Below are 18,993 nucleotides of genomic sequence, written 5' to 3'. Positions count from 1 at the left end.
AACACAAACATCAACAGATACAGTAGGATCAAAATCATTCCAACTATCTTTACTGATCATAAAGGTATAAAAGTAGAAATAAGCCATGAAAAGAAAGCAGGAACCCTTCCACTCCATGGAGAGCGACACCCACACTATTGGAAGTCCAGTGGATTAAACAGGAAGTCACAGAACAAATTGAAAAATAATTTAGGTTGGACAAGAATGAGGATGTAACTTCCTAGAATGCATGGGACACTCTAATGGTGTTTGACTGGTTCACAGGGCCCTGGTAATTTAAAGGTTCTGGTAATTTTCTTTAATAAGAAAATAATTGTTTTCAGATAATATTAATATGTAACAATAGTTTTTTTGGCTTTAAATTGAGACAGATTCACATTAGTTTCCCAAACTCCTTGTGTTCACTTGGTCTCACTGAGGACAAAGGCAGCTTCCCTGTCAGCTGCTGAGTCTCTCCCTTCAGTTTCCAGCATTTCACGTCCTACCTCAGCTGTGGCATAAGAATTGACACTTGCCCCTCTGTCCTTAGGCTGGGATTTCTCTGTTCTCTAGGCTATGAGCTGGCCAGGCAGCAGTTCAGAAGAAGATCTGAGGACACAGTCCATCCAGGTGTGAGTAAGAGTGGGGGACTCATTGCTCATCTGGAGGAGGACAGGATAGCATCCTCTTTATGTCATCTCTGACCTGTAGCCAAAGGCACCCCTTTGGGGTCTCAGAATTGTGGTGGAAGGTGACCTGCACCCAAGAGTGGGAGGGGAGAGGCCCATGGATGAGTCCCCCCCACCTGAATCTCCCCCACCTGAGCCGCCCCCACCTGAGCCCAGCATGCCCCGTCCTGCCCTGCTCCTCCCCATGGGTCTGGCACCTGCCTTGGGGACGGTCTCCCAGGCTGTGACACTGCAGGACATGAGGAGGAGGCCTGTCCTGCTCTTGGGGGGGGTGTCTGTGGGGCTGACTGGAGGGCCAGGGACACCAAGGGGGTCAAGGGGCCCTTCCGGGAGGGACAGAGAATCTGTGAGGACAGACTCTGGGGCCGTCCAGGACCAGGATGTTGTCAAGGGTTATGTTCAACGTGGGGTGTGAGGAGAGTTGGGTGGGGCTCAGGATTGGGACGGATTTAAGAGTCATGATTACTGAAGAAAAACCATGACCACGAGTCAGGGATGTGGACAGAGCCTCCCTGTCCAGTGTGAAGAGCTGTGGTCCTGGATAAGGAGGTGCAGAAAATCAGGGAAGCATCTCCTGTTATGAGAGAGAGTCTGAATACAAAGCAAACTCCCTTGCTTTCTAGAATTTTCAGTTAGGCCAAACCACAAACCACAGAGAAAATGATGCGGAAGGAGCCCTCCTTCTCTCTCAGTGCACACGGGGAGTTTGTTTCCATTTGAGTCACAGAGCTACACACCCATTTATACCACATTGTAAGTGAAGATCATTCACATATTTTAATACTGTCCTCTGGTTAGGACCAAGGAGACAAACTCCCCCCAAACAAGATGGGTGCAATCTGAACACTTTTGATGGTCATTTTATCTGAAGCCTAGGAAATGGTTTGACTGTCCCATCACTTTACAAAGGTACGTACCATTCATGCTGTTCTGTGAAATCATTTTTACTTTTATATCTTCAAAAATCTAAGAAAAGTTGATGATTTTAAGTATAAGATTTCTGGGTTTTGTGCTTTCTGTTAGTAACTTGCTGTATAATGTTACAGTAGTCTATTTAAAGGGACTGATGTGATTTGGGTGATGGCATACAGGTTAGATATACAGTGAAATAATTATTTTCTTCTTTTTATTTTTTAAAGATTTTTATTTATTTATGCACACAAGAACTGTGCTATAGACCAGAGGTATGTCAGGGGAGAGGATTCACTGGACACAGAATGAGAAGCAGAACAGGGGTATCTACTGAAACACACTGCTGAGGGGAGAGGTCTGCTGGGCCATGTGGGTCAGCTCCCTGACCAGAGATCGATTTCATGCTGCAGTGACTGGTGAGAGCTTCATAGCTCCACATTCACCACGGAGGCCCGATACCCTTGTCTTTCATCTACCTAGAAAAATGACCATGTATTGTTTTAATGAATTTATGCTTCAGACATTGCCTGTAAATACAATTTGTCTAATAAAACTGATGACAAAAATATTGACCATAGATACAACTGATCACAAATGGCGGTGAAGGTGTGAGGACAGCCCAGCTGCTGTTTATGATTCACTAATGGTCTCCTGCATGAAAGGAAAGGGGAGAATGAGATAAATTTATTTGTTGAAAGATCAGAGATGAATAACATCATATATTGATATAGCATATTTATATGGGGTGATAACATATATTTTGTACCTATGTTAAGGGAAGGATGTCTTAAAGGAACTCTGCAGAGTTTGGTGGACTCCACCCACACTCTAGGTTTCTGGACTCTACCCCTCCTCCAGTGATTGAAAATTACAACTCCCAGCAGTACCAGGGAGAGAACTGTGAGGCATTTTGGGACTTTGGGTGCGGGGGGCAATAGGCTCGAAATAGGCGCTCTCTCTCTTTCTCTCTCTCTCTCTCTCTCTCTCTCTCTCTCTCTGTGATCAGCGACTCAGAGCTCTTAGTTTGTTACCGCAGCTCCCAGTTAGCAGCAGGTAAGATATTCCAGTTACTTTGTATTTCTCTCTCTTTCCCTAGGTTGTTTCCTTTCCTTTCCTCTTTTGTAAGTAAACCCATATTGACCCTTTTGTGTGTGCCTGCAGTACAACTGATTTTTAAGCACGTGTGTGATGCCCCACAGACAGGCGGCCCCCTTCACACTGGGGTGCCCTGTAACAACTATAGCCCATAAAGAATATATATATGGTCAAAAAATCAGTTATCAGAATAAATAAAATATAAATCAATAACCATGAAGGTGAACCAGGTGTGGGCTCTGCCCCAAGGAGAGTGTGGTCACAGGAATGTGCTGTGAAGGGAAGGGGCGGGGAGCTACAGACTGGACTGGGGTGACCACTCCAAAGGAGGGAAGATGCATAAATTACATTGTGAAGTGTGACACATCATGAAATTATTTAAATGTTTATCATTTCCAAAAGAAGAAAGAATAATATAATGTTCTTAACAAGGGCAAAAATTCCTCTTATACTTAAGACTTCTGTATTTCTTCAGATGGAGATTGTTTCAAATGAAAAAAAAAATAACCCAATTCGAACTCTAGCTTAAGTGTTGAGAAATGAAATACATAGATGTCGGTAACTAACTTTGAAATGCATCAGAGAAATAAGGTGATGGATCCATGGATACAGATCAGGGATGAAGCGAATGTGGCGAGTGCTAAGCTGGGGTCTGGCTGTGTGCTCTGCTCTGTTACTTCAATTCTCTGTGTGCTTGGAAATCGTCACGGAACACACCACAGACTAAGGGGTTTGGTTAGAAGTAAAAAGAAAAGGTAAAAAACAGCAGACTGAGCAGTGATTGTGACCACACTCTGGGGAGGCAGTTCACGGCCTCCAGACTGTGCTTAAAGCCGGGAGTGCTCCCATTTCTCTCAGCAGCCTGGAGGATGGAGACCACCTTAACCTGGTCCATGAGCCTGTGAGCCTGGCAGCTCTGCCTGGAATCTCAGTGTCTCCTCAGTGTCAGCTTCCTACATGTTCACGCGTCTGCTTCTCAGAGGTTCTGCAGCAGCTACGCTCTGGATGTGGTCTGGTCTAACACCTGCATTGATTTGTGTGTGTCCTCTTAGAAATTTGTAATGTCTTCCATGACCAGAATCGTCTTTTCTCTCAGAAAAGTTGCCTCTTGTGTCAGGGCTGGGGCACCACAGAGCATGGGTGGCATGTTCTGAAGGAACTTGTGCTTCAGATCTTGGGTGAACATCCACAGCTTCCCCCCAGGGAGTGCTTGTCTCTCCTGGCAGCTTTCTAGCGCCCCCTGGAGGTCGTCTTGCCCTCTTATTCTTCACATGGAAGTGGTCAGCCATTATCTTGGATAAGTCCCTGCCCAAACTACCTGTTCTCTTGCCCAGGCCTTGAGAGCTGGCTCTGAATGTTAAGGAGGCCTGGGAGGTGGCTTCTTGGATCCACAGCACAGGCATTTGACCCCTGGCAGGTTTTTGAGGTCCACCCGGGGTCCAGGGTTATGACAAAGTAAGAGCCAGTCAGAACTGAGCATGAGCAGATCAGGATTCTTTTCCTGCTAGGAATGATTCTTATTGGCCCCGGAGTTATAAAATACCTTGTTCCCCATTAGCTAAGTTGCTGGTGTGCTCATGAGTAGTCACCTCCAGACCACCCCCAGGGTCAGGATTTCCATGGACACATCCCACACCCCAGCTCTCCTGCCGGCTCCATCCTGTCCCACAGCCTCAGTCCTGCCTCCGGGCCTGGGGCCTGCTCACCTGAGCAGAGCTGAGGCCTGGATCCCTCCCCTCTACCTTGGCCTCTCTCCTGTCCCTGTCGATGATCACTTCCCCTGTTGATGATTTCCCTGAGTCCTGTTCTCTGTGTCCATCCCTTCTGTCCCCCCTTTGCCCACTAGTGTCCTTTGCCTACTAGAGGAGGGACGTGGAAAATGACCCCTCAGGCCAGAACAGCTGAGGTTATTACTGAGCCCCAGTGCTTCCCCTCACCTGGACCTGACCTGGGGTTTGGGCTGACCCCCTCAGGGCTGGGCAGGCCTGGTCAAGGCCTTCTGGACTCCAGGTCTGTGTTGTCTTTCAAGGGCCCCAGGGTCTGTCCTTCCCCAGCCTCTGTCTGAAAGTCCCTGATGGTGGTCCCGGTGTGGGGCTACCCGTCCTCTGTGGGAGGACGTGGGTGGACGCTCCACATGCATATGTTGTCTGTGATGCTCAGGGATTTTCTCAAATTCTATCACTTCCATTCTCCACTCTTTTAGACACTTGTATTATTAGCTTGTTGGAGTCTACTGATCAATCAACTCATATTCTTGTAAATCTTCTGTTTGTCATTTCTTTTTCACTTTTTTTCTCTAATGGTAGTGAGACTGTAATATTACTTTAATATCAAGTTCATGTGCTGATATTACTCCTATGATCAAACTTCTAATTTCCAAGAGCTCTCTTATGCTATGAATACATACAATTTTATAAGATCTTCTTTTCCTGACACCAATGTTTAAAAATATTTTTACACCTCATTGCTATTGATAACAGTGGCCGGGACCTGCCAGGGCTCCGGCCTCTCCGCTCTCACAGCAAACACCCTCCTTCCTCAGCACGGGGCTCAGCAGAGTTGACACGTGTCCTATCACCTGTACTGAATGTCCCTCTCTCATGACAGTGCAGCCCCACAGCTCCTCTCTGCTCTTCACTGTCTTTTCAGGGGAGACAGCTTCGGGAGGAGGGAGCCTCCAGGAGAGGGAAGTGAAGGGGAGGTGAAGAGGAGGTGAAGGCAGAGGACACTGGAAAACGGGAAGAAGCCCTCTATCTTACTGACAAAGGCTTTCTCAAAGAACAGTCTGTGGGGCGAGAAAATAACAAGAATAATGAACAACCATATACCAGAGACATTTTGTGGGGGTGGAGTGGGGAATGGGATCAAAAACGGGGGGTTGGGGGTGGGGAGGGAAGTACACAGGATTATGGTATTGGCACATGGGTGACATGGTGATGGGAAACCCACGGGGATTACAATTGAGATGGAAAAAAAAAAGTACAAAATGATGTAAAAATAAAAAAAATTGCTGTGTAAAAAAAAAAAAAAGAAAGAAAAAGAACAGTCTGTGGAGCCCCTGTTGTCCCCCAGAATCTGTCACAGGCACCATGAGGTTACAGCAAATTTCAAAGCATCATGGGACTCTCTCTGGTGGTGCACCAGGGTGAAGAGCAGCACTATGAAGCTATCCACAGCCACTACAGCACAAGTCCAGTCCATGGCCAGCACAGTGACCCACACGGCCCAGCAGACCTCTCCTGTTGTAGCCATGCTCCCCTCAGCAGTGTATTTCAGTAGCTCTGCCTGTTCTGCTCACCACTCTGTCTCTGGTGAATCTTCTCACCCCCGCACCTCTAGTAACTGTACCCCAGTTCTTGTATGCATCAATATTAATTTTTTTTCAAAATTAGACATCATTTGTCTTGTCACTATTTTGGCATTTGGCATTAGTAAGAATGGAGATTATAGCACCAATTGCAGAAACAGTAATTCTTCACCAGCACTTACCTGCTGCTTCACCTGAAAATGTCCTGAAATGCATTAAAAGTTATCTTCATTATTGTGTCATCATTAGATCCACATTTTAAATACCTAGTGTGGTGACCTGTGAGTACACAGAGCTCTTTGTGGGTTTCCCACACTGTCTTCAGGAAATATCTGATGCAATGAATTAGACTCTTTTATAAGTGCATAACACCATTCTTACCTGAAGGGATGAATGACAAAAACTAAGGCTAGATTGGGTGAATGAGCACTTTCCTCAAATGAGTGTCTATTTCTTTAATAAACTCAACAGATAATTGACAAATGATAGTAATTTTGCCTTGATAAAACAAGCTCTCCTGCAAACCAAGTTATGAAAAATTGAGTGCCAATACTATCTGACAACTTACAATACTTATTTTTCTTTTGGGATTAGTGATTAAAAATAAAACACTTTTTTTTCTTCATTTGATTCCAGTATAACACTGAAGATCTCTGTAACTTAGTGAATTACCTAAAAAAATTATAACTTAGCATATGTTCCAACCAATATACAAGAGAAACCTATGGAAATAAAATAAAATAGGAAGTTGTTGGGGACCAACCCCAACTTTGTTTGGATCCTGAAGAGGGTGGAGAAAGCGTCGGTGCTGAGGTTCTGTAAGAGAGAAAATGAGAGATAGCTCACTCCAAAGCTGGGAGAAACTGCTCCATTTATTGCCTGGACAGTGGGGTTATTATATGGTAAAAGTTGCCATTATTACTTGATACCCATCATAACCACATATTTTGATTATACAAAAGAACAATATGAAGCAGTGCATGATTGATTATGCTTTCCAGGGAAGGAGGCGAAACTTGTTACAGTAAGTTTTACTATATCAACATAATTAACTATGTCCCAGAACGCCATGCTTATTATCACCAGGAAACTTTCTATAGAAAGCAATCATTTGTTACCTAAGAAACATTGAGTTACTACTACTAAAACTTAACAAAGGCTACCAATATTGTTTTTTCTCATGGGAAAGTCATTATAGTCTCGGCCCACTGAGAAGGGATTCTTGTGGCCCAACAAATCAAGTAGCTACATGTTTTAGATCTTTTAGCAAAGCAAGAGTGGAGATAAGGCACCTGTTCGCTAAGAAGGGAACTTCCTTGAAGCCAGCTTCACACATTTTCCATGAGCAGGTCGGTGACCAGGTCAAGCGGTTGGGGGGAACTAGGCACAACAGGAAATATTACGTGATATAATATCAGGTTTCCTTGCACATTAACCTTCGAGGAACTCCCACCTCTACAGCTATAATTTAGTATCAAAGTGGAATAGTCACAGTTATCTGAAAACCCGGCTGCTTCCTTCACCCCTCCAGGCTGCTTCTCAGCCCAAATACACTCCTCCTTGGGAGGGGAGGGAATGTAGATCCCCCTTTCTTTGGGGGTCACTGCTATAGCTTCATGTCTCCTCTCACAGTCTCGGGTGAGGGGTGCAGCCTGGATAACCCCACACTCACCCCATTCTCACTCCCCCTGTCCTGGGGTTTCCAGGGAACGCTCAGCGTCATCCTGCTCCGTGACAGAGTCTCCATCGACTCCCTGGACTCACTCTCCCCAGACCCCAGGACGGGGTGTGATGTCCCCCACCCTCCTGCTGCTGCTCTGGGGCTCCCTGGCCCAGATGGAGACCTGGGCAGGTGAGTGCGGGGTCCTGCTGGAAATTGTCACTCCAGGAGTGGGGAGCAAAGACCCCACTGTGGGTGCGTGACCCAGGAAAGTCTCATTTCCTCCCCAACATCTGTACTCCCTTCAGGGGTTACAGGACCCTGTGTTCTGGCCCATCTCTCCCTCCCCGCCTCCCCTGATGCTCTGGTCCCCCAGAGTCTGAGCCCTTCTTAGGCCCTTTTTCCACATTAGGAGCCCCCTTACCCCTTTCTCCCACCTGATTGATGTCCCTGGAACTGTGCCCCCTCTGAGAGGAGGGTCAGCACGCGTTTCCCTCTATGACTCCCAGGTCCCCACGCCCTGAGGTATTTCTCCACTGTGATGTCCCGGCCCGGCCTCAGTCCACCCCACTTCATTGCTGTGGGCTATGTGGATGACACACATTTCGGGCGGTTCGACAGCGACTCTCCAGGTCAGAGTGGGGAGCTGCGGTCGCCCTGGGCGGGGCAGGTGGGGCAGGAGGATCTGGACGAGGAGACCCGGATCCAAAGGGATGAGGCACAGAGGCTCAAAGCACTGTTCCGAGACCTGCGCCGCCACTACAACCAGAGCCAGAACGGTGAGCTGCTCAGAGCCGGCTGGTCCAGGTCACAACCTCATTCCCATCCTAAGGCAGGGGGTGTCTCTAGACTCAGGGTCCTACTGACCCCTTGAGACTGGTGGACCTGCCTGGCGCCTTTCCCCTGGAAGACCCAGCCGAACCCTCCCGCCTGCAGTTTCATGTTCAGTTTAGGGTGATTCAGAGGGAGAGGGCGGGTGACTCTGGGTGACTGCGGGGCTGACATGGGGGTTCAGGGTCTCACACCCTCCAGAGACTGTGTGGCTGCGAGGTGGGGCCAGACGGGCGCCTCCTCCGCGGGTTCGAGCAGTTCGCCTACGATGGCGCCGATCACATCGCCCTGAACCCGGACCTGCGCTCCTGGACCCCCGCGGACCCGGTGGCCCAGAACACCCAGCGCCAGTGGAAGGCGTCGGGGAGGGCGGAGCGCGTCAGGGACATTCTACAGGGCAGGTGCCCGCTATGGCTCCACAGACTCCTGCAGCTGGGGAAGGAGGTGCTGCAGCGCACAGGTAAGGGGGCTCAAGGCCTCGGACTCCCCTCACCCAGAGCCCCACAGGGAATTTAAACGGGATAATGGGCAGAACAGCGCCTGCTTTCTAGTCAGAGGGGCGGGGCCACTGGGTGTCATATTCTGTATCTGAGAGCGACTCGCTCAGAAGACTGCTTTTCTAGACAGTCAAGGAATCCGGTCTCTCCTGATGGAGGAGGCCATGCCTGAAATCACCCTTCACTGCATGTTTGACCCGGCATCATCCTTGGAGCTATGAGTTTTTCTTTCAGGTCTTGTCTTTGGTCTGAGAACAGTTTTGGACCTGACTCTGCCTTTCTGTGTCACTCACCCCTGCCCAGGTCAGGAGCAGAGTCTGTGTCCTCCTTCGAGACCTGCACCCTCCCACCCTGGGCTCTCACCCGATGATCCCAGATTCCCCAGACTGGGCTGGGCTCTGGTTTTGTGCTTCCTCCTCCACAACAATGTCATGTCCAGTCTGAGGATGGTCACGTGAGGCTGCTTCAGTGTCCATGGAAGACACTGAATAATAACCCCAAATTGATATTTCTGATTTGTTCCCTTTCAGATCCCCCCAAAACAAACATGACCCACCACCCAATCTCTGAACATGAGATCACCCTGAGGTGCTGGGCCCTGGGCTTCTACCCTGCGGAGATCACCCTGACCTGGCAGCGAGATGGGGAGAACCTGACCCAGGACATGGAGCAGGTGGAGACCAGGCCTGGGGGAGATGGAACCTTCCAGAAGTGGGCAGCTGTGGTGGTGCCTTCTGGAGAGGAGCAGAGATACATGTGCCATGTGCAGCATGAGGGGCTGCCGGAGCCCCGAGTCCTGAGATGGGGTGAGGATGGGGACGTGGGCACAGAGGCTTCTCTCAAGGGGATCAGGGGCCCTTCTGGTCACCCTCAGAGGTCAGGATGAGGCCTGGGCTCCCCTTCCCTTCCAGAGCCCCCTCCTCAGCTCTCCACCCCCTCCGGGGGCCTCATTGCTGGCCTGGTTCTCCTTGGAGCTGTGCTCACTGGGGCTGCGGTGGCTGCAGCTGTGATGTGGAGGATACTTCGCTCAGGTAGGGAAGGGAGTGGGGGATCCTGTCCACTGGGGGATTTCATGTCCCTGGGAGAACTTGCCCCACCTGGTTAATGGGAAGCACCAGCCACACACCTGTGCGACCCAAAGGGGTTTGGTCCAGTTCCCCCTCTCCCTCTAGCATAATGTCCTTTCTTCATTTTCCTAGTCCTGACCTGGGGCTTTAGTCACAGCAAAGTTCTGGAAATTTCCCTCTAGTCCAGAATTAGAAAATACCTGTAGAATGTCTGACCTGACTCCTCCCTGGTCTCACATGATGTCTCTTCCCACAGGGGGACAGAGAGGAAGCTACACTCTGCCTGCGGGTAAGCGTGGATCAGGGGATGTGTAGATGGCGCCCCTGGGACAGTGTAGATGGAGCCCCTGGGGGAGTCACCCTTTCAGTCTCTCCTATGGTCTCCTCTCTCGTGGCTCTGACCAGGTCTGTGTTGTTCTTCCCCAGGCAGCGACAGCGCCCAGGGCCCTGATGTGTCTCTCAGCCCCTAAAGGTGAGAGCCTGGGAACTGTGTGGAAGGGGCTGGGGCAGAGAGGAGTGACAAAGTTATTGGGGAGTGTGAGGGGGCGTTCTGAGGATGGGTGGGCTGTTGACAATTTTGACACTTAGTGATTCACCTGAATTTGTTCCTGACCAGTATCCTTCAGAGTGAGACAGCTGCCCTCTGCGGCTGAGTATTACAGGATTTTTCTCCTCCCCATCTTGTGACTTTGGAACTTTTGGTTTATTTAATTTTATTTATTTACTAGCTGTCATTTATTGCTTTAAAATTTTAAAAATATTCATTTATTCATATAAGAACTGGGATGCAAGCCAGGGATGTAGGGAGGTGGGAGGTTTCACCAGGACAGAATGGGGAACAGAACAGACAGATCTGCTGAAATACACTGGTGAGGGAAGTAACAGGTGGGTCGGAGATGCCTGCTGCTCCATGTGGTTCACCTCCCTGGTGGGGGATTGAATTCGGTGCTGAAGTGGCTGTGGATGGATAGCTTCATAGTGCTGTGCTTTTACCCACTGCACCACCAGGGAGGGCCCTGATTTAAATTTTTAAAATTAAATTTATTTCCTTACATCACTGCTAGTTTTGTATAATATCTGACTCTCTGTCAGTCTGATCCTCACAGTTCTCCTCACCACAGCACCCTGATGCATCACCTCAGTCCCTGGGCTCTTCCCTGCCCTGTCCTGACCCCTCCCCGCTTGCAGTGTCACCATCTCATGTCCTGGGTCAGGTCCTGCCCATCCCACTGCGAGGTCAGGGTGATCTCCGCAGGTGAGAAGCCCAAGGCCCAGCCCCTCAGGTGACCTCGTGGTTAGAGGTGGGGTAGTGGGCCCCATGTGTTTTAGGGGGATCCACTTGCTCTGTTCCCCAATGATATATAGTGAATCTTCTCATTGCCCCTAACTGTTCTTGTATGTAAAGGTACATACAAGAACTACACTGCAGTGCTTGTATGTATAAATAAATAAAACTTTACAAAACTTAAATTAATAAGAGAATTTCTTTTTTTACTTTGCTGTAGCCCCCGTAGTTCCCCCATCAGCACATCACCCTGAACAATCCCCACACTCCCTGTGTTCCTCCTCCTGTTCTGGCCTCCTCCACCCCCTCCCTTGCTGTGAGCCATTTGTAGATTTTAGAGCACTTGGGTTGTTTCCATGTCATGGATACTGTGAATAGTGCTGCAGTAATCTCAGGAGTCAGCTTTCCTTATGAATTAGTGTTTTTCTGTCTATTGGGTAGATTCCTGGTTAGTGGGATCCCTGGGTCACATCGTAGATCCGTTTTTAGTATCTGAGGAGCCTCCACACAGCTTTCCACAGTGGCTGGGCCTGTTTGCTTCCCACCAGCATGTAAGAGGGTTCATCATCTTTCCATAGCATTTACTGTTTCTTGTTTTTCTTTATTGAATGTGGCCCCCTCTCACTGGAGTGAGGTACACCACATCGAGACCCCCTTGATTCAAAACACAATGAGAAACATCACACCTGTGCGAATGGCCTGTATCAAAAAGACCAGATACAGAGAAGACATGGAGAAAAGGGAACAGTCCTGCACTGTTTGGGGGATGCAGCCTGGCCCAGCCATGAGAGAAAACCGTGTCCAGATTTCTGAGAAGATGAAACTAGATCCACCACAGGACCCAGAAGCCCACGCCAAGGCGCCCACCCGCAGAGCACACACCCCACTGTGAGGCCCCGCTCTCCCCTGACCCCTGCAGCCTACTCACAATGGCCAACCTGTGGGGAGGGGTGCAGAGGACAGACACTCCTCGTCAGAACATAAACTCATGCCATCTGGGGCAGCCTGGATGGGGCTGGGGAGGACCGTGCCAACTGAGATAAGCCAGAGGAGAAAGACAGGTACATCCCTTCTTTGTGGGTGTGGGGAAATCAGACAAAGGGCTGGACTTCAAGCAAACCCTTAAACCTCCTCCTCCCCCCCAGGCTGTGCCTGGTGCTGACCAGGGCTGCAGACCAGTCTGGGCTTCCTGGCCCAGCAGTGCTGATGGGGACTGAACCTCTCTAGCTTGGATCAGACTCATTTGATGACAAAGCCTGACTCCAGCTGATGGGGCCCCCCATTGTGTCTTGTGCCTACTACACCCTGGAATCCTCTAGCTCCTGCTATGTCCTGGGGCTGAGAAAGATCTTGTACTCAATGCTGCATGTTATGATTTTATAGCATTTTTATGTCCAAGGGACAGAAGATGACATCTTCGGACAAATTGTTCCTCTCCTGACTGACAAGTATTGGCGTTTTGAGCCTTTTTCTCTTTGCAATAATGAGATGTTATTTTGTCCATGTCATTCCCACATGAACCATCCACAATATTTGAAGAGCCAGGTCTACTGAGAACCATGTTTCTTGTCTTGTCATCACCATGGAGTAATAAACCTCCCACCACTTGATGGCTACTGTGGGTTGAGAGGTTTACGGCAAATTACATGACAGCACAGTAGTTTCTCAGCAGCTGGATTCAACTGTTTTCCTGTCTGGTCCTGCCTGTCTCATACCAAAAAGATCATCTCTGGATTCACAGAAGCCTTCATCATAGGCTTACAGATAGGTGAATCCATGAACCTCCTCTCTGGGAGATTCCTACCCCACCTGCCATCATGCTTTGCGCCCTGGGATGGCTTCTCCTGCGTCTACCCTGTCACCTCTGCCATTTCTGCTACACCAGCTGGTGTATGTAGTTTGTACCTCTCGGTCAATATGCACAATTTCCATTCCTGATGGTGATTTCTGTGTTCTCACATCTTAGGGCCATTTATTAATGACTCAGCTCACCCTACAGACCTTCACCTTTTCTCTGACTACAACTGTGGAGAATATATTACATTGTCCTTCTCCTTTGAAGGGAAGAGACCACAGTTATGTGAAGAAGGTGATAGAAAAAGCACAGCAGTTCTGCTTGGTACTTATCCAAAGGACATGAGTGTGAGTGAACCTTCAGCAACTGATTCAATGGTCATAAGTTATATCCCAGCAAAGTTGCTTTAGAAACATATTTAATAGTGAGTCTGCAGGTTAGATTGTGTCTGTCCCTACTGTATCCACGTTAAGGGCGTCTGGGGCAGGAAGCCGCCTCAGCCCCGAGGAGCTGAGCACAGACGGGCTTTGCTCCACAGGTGCTGAGGAGCCGCCTCTGCGGTCCTGATTCACACGAGGAGACGCTGACGTCACGCTGACTCTGTGATGAAACAATGCAGGGGCCTTGCGAGGGAGGGAGATGATTTTTCATTGGATAGAATAGAAATAGTTGGTGTCCAGGAAGTGGCTGTGCTGGTTTTCTATCTCCCACAGAGTCTCTGATACACAGAGGGGAGATGGCCCCTCGTGAGCATGTCTGACTCGCTGGCTCTTCCCCAGGGAGAGGATGAAGTAGAGGAGACAGGCCAGTCATAGGGGCCAGTCATAAAGTCGGCTCCCAGAGTTGAGACTTCCCGCTGGGCCACTCTATTCACTCACTGGGATGGGCCCTGCCACGTGACACCAGCTAAGGGGAAGCCAGAGGACTGGAACGGAGGGTTTCTTCGCAGCCAGTGACCGGGCTCTGAGGCAGGTCCTACTCGTGCTGGTCACGGCCGCAGACCCGCCAACACCTCGTCCCCAGCGCAACCTTGGGGACCCGGAGTTGGAGCCTGTGCGTGAGGCCCTTGTTGCTGCCCACTCAGAGTGTGCGAGATGCCAGGACTTAGTGGTTTAGCTGCTGGGTTTGAAGGGATTTGGTACAAGCCACTAAAACTTTAAAGCGATGAAGTGATCAGTGGAGTCCAAGTTTCCATTTCAAGAGACTGAGGCAACCTATATAGTGGGGGTTTGCCCAGAACCTAGGGACTGGTTGTGTCTGGACACTAGGTTATAACCAGTGTCCAAAGTCATCAACTGGAGAAACGGACACTAAACTGACTCAGGACTTGGGCGCCCCCTTGTGGGCAGATCCCTGTCCTGCTGTTGTGAAGAGCGCTATGGTTTCCTGTGATCAGCCCTGTGGCCACACGGGGGCTCTGCCGCGCTGCTCTGGATTCTGTTTGAACAGCCAGGACTGGGCGAATTTGAGTGGGGCAGAGTGGGTTGTCCTGGGCGGCGGCATCCTGGGGCTGAGGTGCACCATGGGGAGTCAGAGAACCGGTCTCAGAACAGAGGAGACCTCAGAGCCCTACCCTTTGTGAGGATTCCAGCTTTTCCCCCTAGGACCCTCCTCTCCAGTCTCTGGAGAGTGTGCAATAACCAGCCATGAACACACCTAAGTGCCCAGCACCAGATGTGTGGCAACCAACACAAGGCATATACTCAGTGGAATACTATTCAGCTGTGAAAAAGTTAAAACCTTGACTTTGCAGAACATGGAGAAATATGGAGGGGATTATGCTAAGTAAAATAAGTTTGAAGGAGAAAGCAAAATACTAGATGATTTCATTCATGTGTGGAATATAAAGAAGCAAAGCAGGGACAGAAAACTAAACCGAAGAAAAAAAAACCTCTAGAAATATGACTGTAAATTGAACCTATGGGTGGGGGAGAGTGAGAGCATGAGTCAATGAGAGAAGAGGGACTAATGGAGAATGGTGGAGGACTATGGGCACCTTTAGGAGACTGTGATGGGGATGACAAATATCTGAAGAGGGGTGACCCTGTGCCTCTGACACAGTGTGTAAACCGATGTTGCTTCAATAGAAACAATACAATAATAGGGGAAAAAGAAAAGGAGAGAAAGTAAATTGTCTCCTCCCTCAGTCTCACTGACTGCAGGAACTTGCCTTGGCCTCCTCACTGTCACGCAGGGTGAGGGGCTGGTTTCCCACAAGGTCAGAGGCGGGAGGGGCAGGGAATCCTGGGGCTGTTCAGACCCCTTGAGTAGACACAATGCAGAGAGGGGGCTGTGAGGGGAACCAGGGACAGAGGGTCAGATACACCCCAGTGTGAGGGAGGGTCTGGTTCCCAAGGAGGGGGAGTGTGTGTGTGTGTGTGTGTGTGTGTGAGAGAGAGAGAGAGAGAGAAAGAGAGAGACAGGAGCGGCAGGCACACAACATAGACAGCTCCTGCATAAATTAATTTAAATCCCAAAAATGAGTTAATGTCAGTCCAACACCTCAGTGGCAAAAGTCCCACCAAGGAGCTGTTTTTGAGCAGGACCTGAAAGAACAGTGGCTCTGAGGCCAGGAGGAAGTTTAGAGACAGTAACAGTTGGGCTGAGCTGTAGGGAGCTGGGCAGGACTCCCTGGAGAACCCAGCTGGGATATGGTGGCACCTCCACACTTACAGCCCCCTCCCACCCCAGCCCCAATGTTCACTTCAAGCTCATCTCCTTTGAGCCTCAGTTAGGGAGCTCCAGCCTGACACCCACTCTGTTCCCTAGGGTGGCAACTTCCTGTGTGGGCTGCAGCCACTGTCTCTTCTAGAGCAGAGCTGAGGGGGTCCCATAGGCTGGGAGGGGGGAGCCTGTGTCCTGATAGCTTGATCCAGGGTTAGGAGGAGCCCTGGTCACCCTGGTCACCCTGGTCACTGAGCTGAGACTTTGTCTAATGCCCAGGAAGGAGGGAGAGATGGGGCAGGGTCTCTCTCAGCTCCCGGGGGAGGGGTAATATGACAGTGGGAGAAATATTGTTTCTTTCTCATTTTCTCATCATCACAATGCACTGGACACACCCAGGCTGAGGTGGGCCTTCAGTGTCAGGCGCCCACTTCCTGCCCAGGCAGCCCTGTGTTGTTAAGTCTGATCAGAAAATCTCTCCTGGTGTTGCTCTGTGATGGGGGGAGACAGGTGGGAGAAAATCTCTCCTGGTGTTGCTCTGTGATGGGTGGGAGAGAGGAGGTGATGACAGAGGCTGGGCCCCAAAACTTCTATAGAAATGACCCATTTTTGTTCTCTGTTCAAACACAATAAGGTGACTTTTTATATACTAGCCCTTGACATATCTGAAATCTGTGTCTTAATCAGCCGAATCCCAACAAAATACATGGGTGTTTGTGGTGTGTTGGTGGAAATCTCCTAACCCACCATCACCAGAAACAAGAGCCCTACCGAACTGCTCCCTTTGTGACTGTGTTAATTTCTTAACTCTATGACCTATATTTGGAGTGACCCCCTTCAGGCACGGGGTTTAGAGTGAGCAGTCCTGGGACTCTGTGTGTCTGGGACTCCGAGTCCAGCAGGAGACGGGCCCGTGGGGCACAGAGCGAGGCCCTGACCCAACAGGGAACAAACAGCCCCTGGGCCCTGGTCTTTCTGTGCTCCAGACCCAGACCTGGAGTCCAGGGGGGAGAACCTGGCACAGGAAGTGGGTTAGGAGGGCAGAGCAGGAAGAGGGGGGGTTTGTATTTCTAGGATGTGGTTTACAACAATCCTACTCAGAGATCGTTAGTACAATGAATGTTCCCTGTCTTCTTCATCTATTCATCTGTGAGCTACCAACTCACACCTGTGGGAATGGCCCATATAACAGACAGACAGACAGAAATACCACATGTGGTGGGTGCGGTGGACCAGGAGCCTTTTAACCTACTGTGGGATGGCAGCTGGGCTGACCAGTCAGTTCCAGACACAATCTCAGATCTTCCCTCTCCCCCATCCTATTCCCACAGTGTGTCAGGGAGGAGGGCTGCTCATCAGAGGCCCCTCACGGTTGACAGCAGGAGGGTCTCTAAGGCTTGGGGACCCTCTGACCCTGAGAGGGGGTGTTTAGGGAGTCGGTGAATTACTGATCTTTCTCTCCCCCATGTGGAAGGGGTGCAATTTCCAGTCCCAGAGCTGTGTCCTCAATATGCTCACATGACTTACAGCCCCTCATTTGACTTATGACAAACCTGACCTTAGAGAAATTATAACACTTAGAGTGCTGTAAGGTGGCATTATTGAGAGCAGAGTCGGGATTCAAACTCAGTTTCCTTCATTTGAGTTCATGCTCTTTGCTGCATCATGTTCTACAGCTTTTCCAAGTGATCTGACAGAAACAATCAAATCTGGTCAAGTCTAGGAGCTTATTGAAAAATGATTTTCCATAATAAGTTCATCTAAAGGCAGGTCACTCTGGGCAGATCCTGCCCCTTCTCCTCTGTTAAGTGAGTCACCCTCTGCTGTGACCACCCCTCCTTCTCTTCTCCCAGAGGTTCCTCCCTTGACCGGGAGCAACTCCAGGAGAACCTGGGAGCAGTTTCAGCAGCAGTAACAAGCAGGAGACCCCCCCCTAGATGAAGCCTCTGGGGAGTTAAAGAGTGTAAATCACCCTGGGCCCTAACCTGAGCAGCTTTCTCCTCCTGGAGTGATGGAACCCAGGAACTGGTCAGCACCTCCCTCCCCACTCTGTGGATACCCTGGTGCTGGGAAATGGAGATTTGTGAGGAAGTCATTACAATTTGGTAACAAATTAAATTAAAAATTTGGTTAACTGAGCATGTTAGAATATATACCCAATGATATCTATTCAACAAATTGATAATCAAATTCCAGGTAAGAATTTTCAGCTTAGCTGTGAAAGCTAAACATATGCACAACTTTCTAAACACAGAGAGGGCTTAGCTGTGACTGTTGGGTCAAGAGTAAGTCCTCACCAGACTCTGTTATAAAGAGATAATAGAAACTAAGTGGAAGAGAACATGAAATCACTTGTAGGAAAAAGACATTTTCACAGACACACAGAAAGAAAATTCCCTCTCATGGAATCAGGAACTGTCACTCCTGACGACACAAACTCTGCTGTCTTCTGTCCTGAAGGAAATGGAGAAGAGCACCCAGGACACAGCCCTCAGCATGCCAACTCTGGGTGGCCGCAAGGTCAGTGCAGCGGGGCTGCCCCCTGCTGCCGAGGAGGAGAGAGCTGGGGAGCAGCTGCAGAAGGACCAGGACAGAGACCGGCCACAGGCGAGGAGCCAGATACAAATGTGCAGTGTGAGGAAGACATTGCAATGTGGGTTCGATATATACAAAAATCCAGTGAATTATGGAGTTTGGAAGGGTGAGCCCAATCTTATCTATCAACAATCTTATTTGGTCAAAGAAATCTCAAGGTCTTCAATGAATACTAAATGTACTAAAGTTCTAAACACAGGATGGACTTAGCTATCACTCAGGTGAGCTGTGAATAAGGTCTCAGAGGAGTCACTTATCCAAAGAGGTAAAGCAACTAAATGGAACAGAACATCATCTCTCTTTCCTTAAGTGGCGGATATTTTCATCGCTCCACAGAAAGGTCCCTCTCATGGAACCAGGAGTTATCTCCCCTGAGAATACAAATCCTGCTGTCTTCTATCAAGAAGTTATGGGTCTAATTAACAAGTGTCTTATATGAAACTAGAGCAGAAGGTAACAATCAGTAGAGAAACTGAAGAGGAAACACACCAGAACCCTTCCTGTGCCTGCCAGCCGGTTCCGATGCTCAAAAGTAGCATATTGAGACTCTACCTCGAGTGGTGATGCCTTGAGTGACCCTAAGAAGTTGAAGCGCTTCTGGATGGACTTGAACATCC

General features: G+C 49.3%; 1 protein-coding gene across 1 annotated transcript; it reads left to right on the top strand.

The window, feature by feature from the left end:
- Positions 1 to 7,761: 7,761 nt before the first annotated feature.
- On the top strand, positions 7,762 to 10,507 carry LOC101636174 (class I histocompatibility antigen, Gogo-OKO alpha chain-like). Its single transcript, XM_004695094.2, has 7 exons — positions 7,762 to 7,834; positions 8,152 to 8,421; positions 8,658 to 8,933; positions 9,501 to 9,776; positions 9,882 to 10,001; positions 10,294 to 10,326; positions 10,464 to 10,507. The coding sequence occupies exons 1-7, from the start codon at positions 7,774 to 7,776 to the stop codon at positions 10,505 to 10,507; spliced, it is 1,080 nt and encodes a 359-aa protein (XP_004695151.1). The 5' UTR covers positions 7,762 to 7,773.
- The last annotated feature ends 8,486 nt before the right edge of the window (positions 10,508 to 18,993 follow it).

Source organism: Condylura cristata, unplaced genomic scaffold (assembly GCF_000260355.1).
Source record: "Condylura cristata isolate star-nosed mole 26May11 unplaced genomic scaffold, ConCri1.0 scaffold00055, whole genome shotgun sequence".
NCBI lineage: Eukaryota > Metazoa > Chordata > Mammalia > Eulipotyphla > Talpidae > Condylura > Condylura cristata.
The sequence above is the reverse complement of the archived record's forward strand: the minus strand, read 5'-3'. Positions and strand labels throughout refer to the sequence as shown.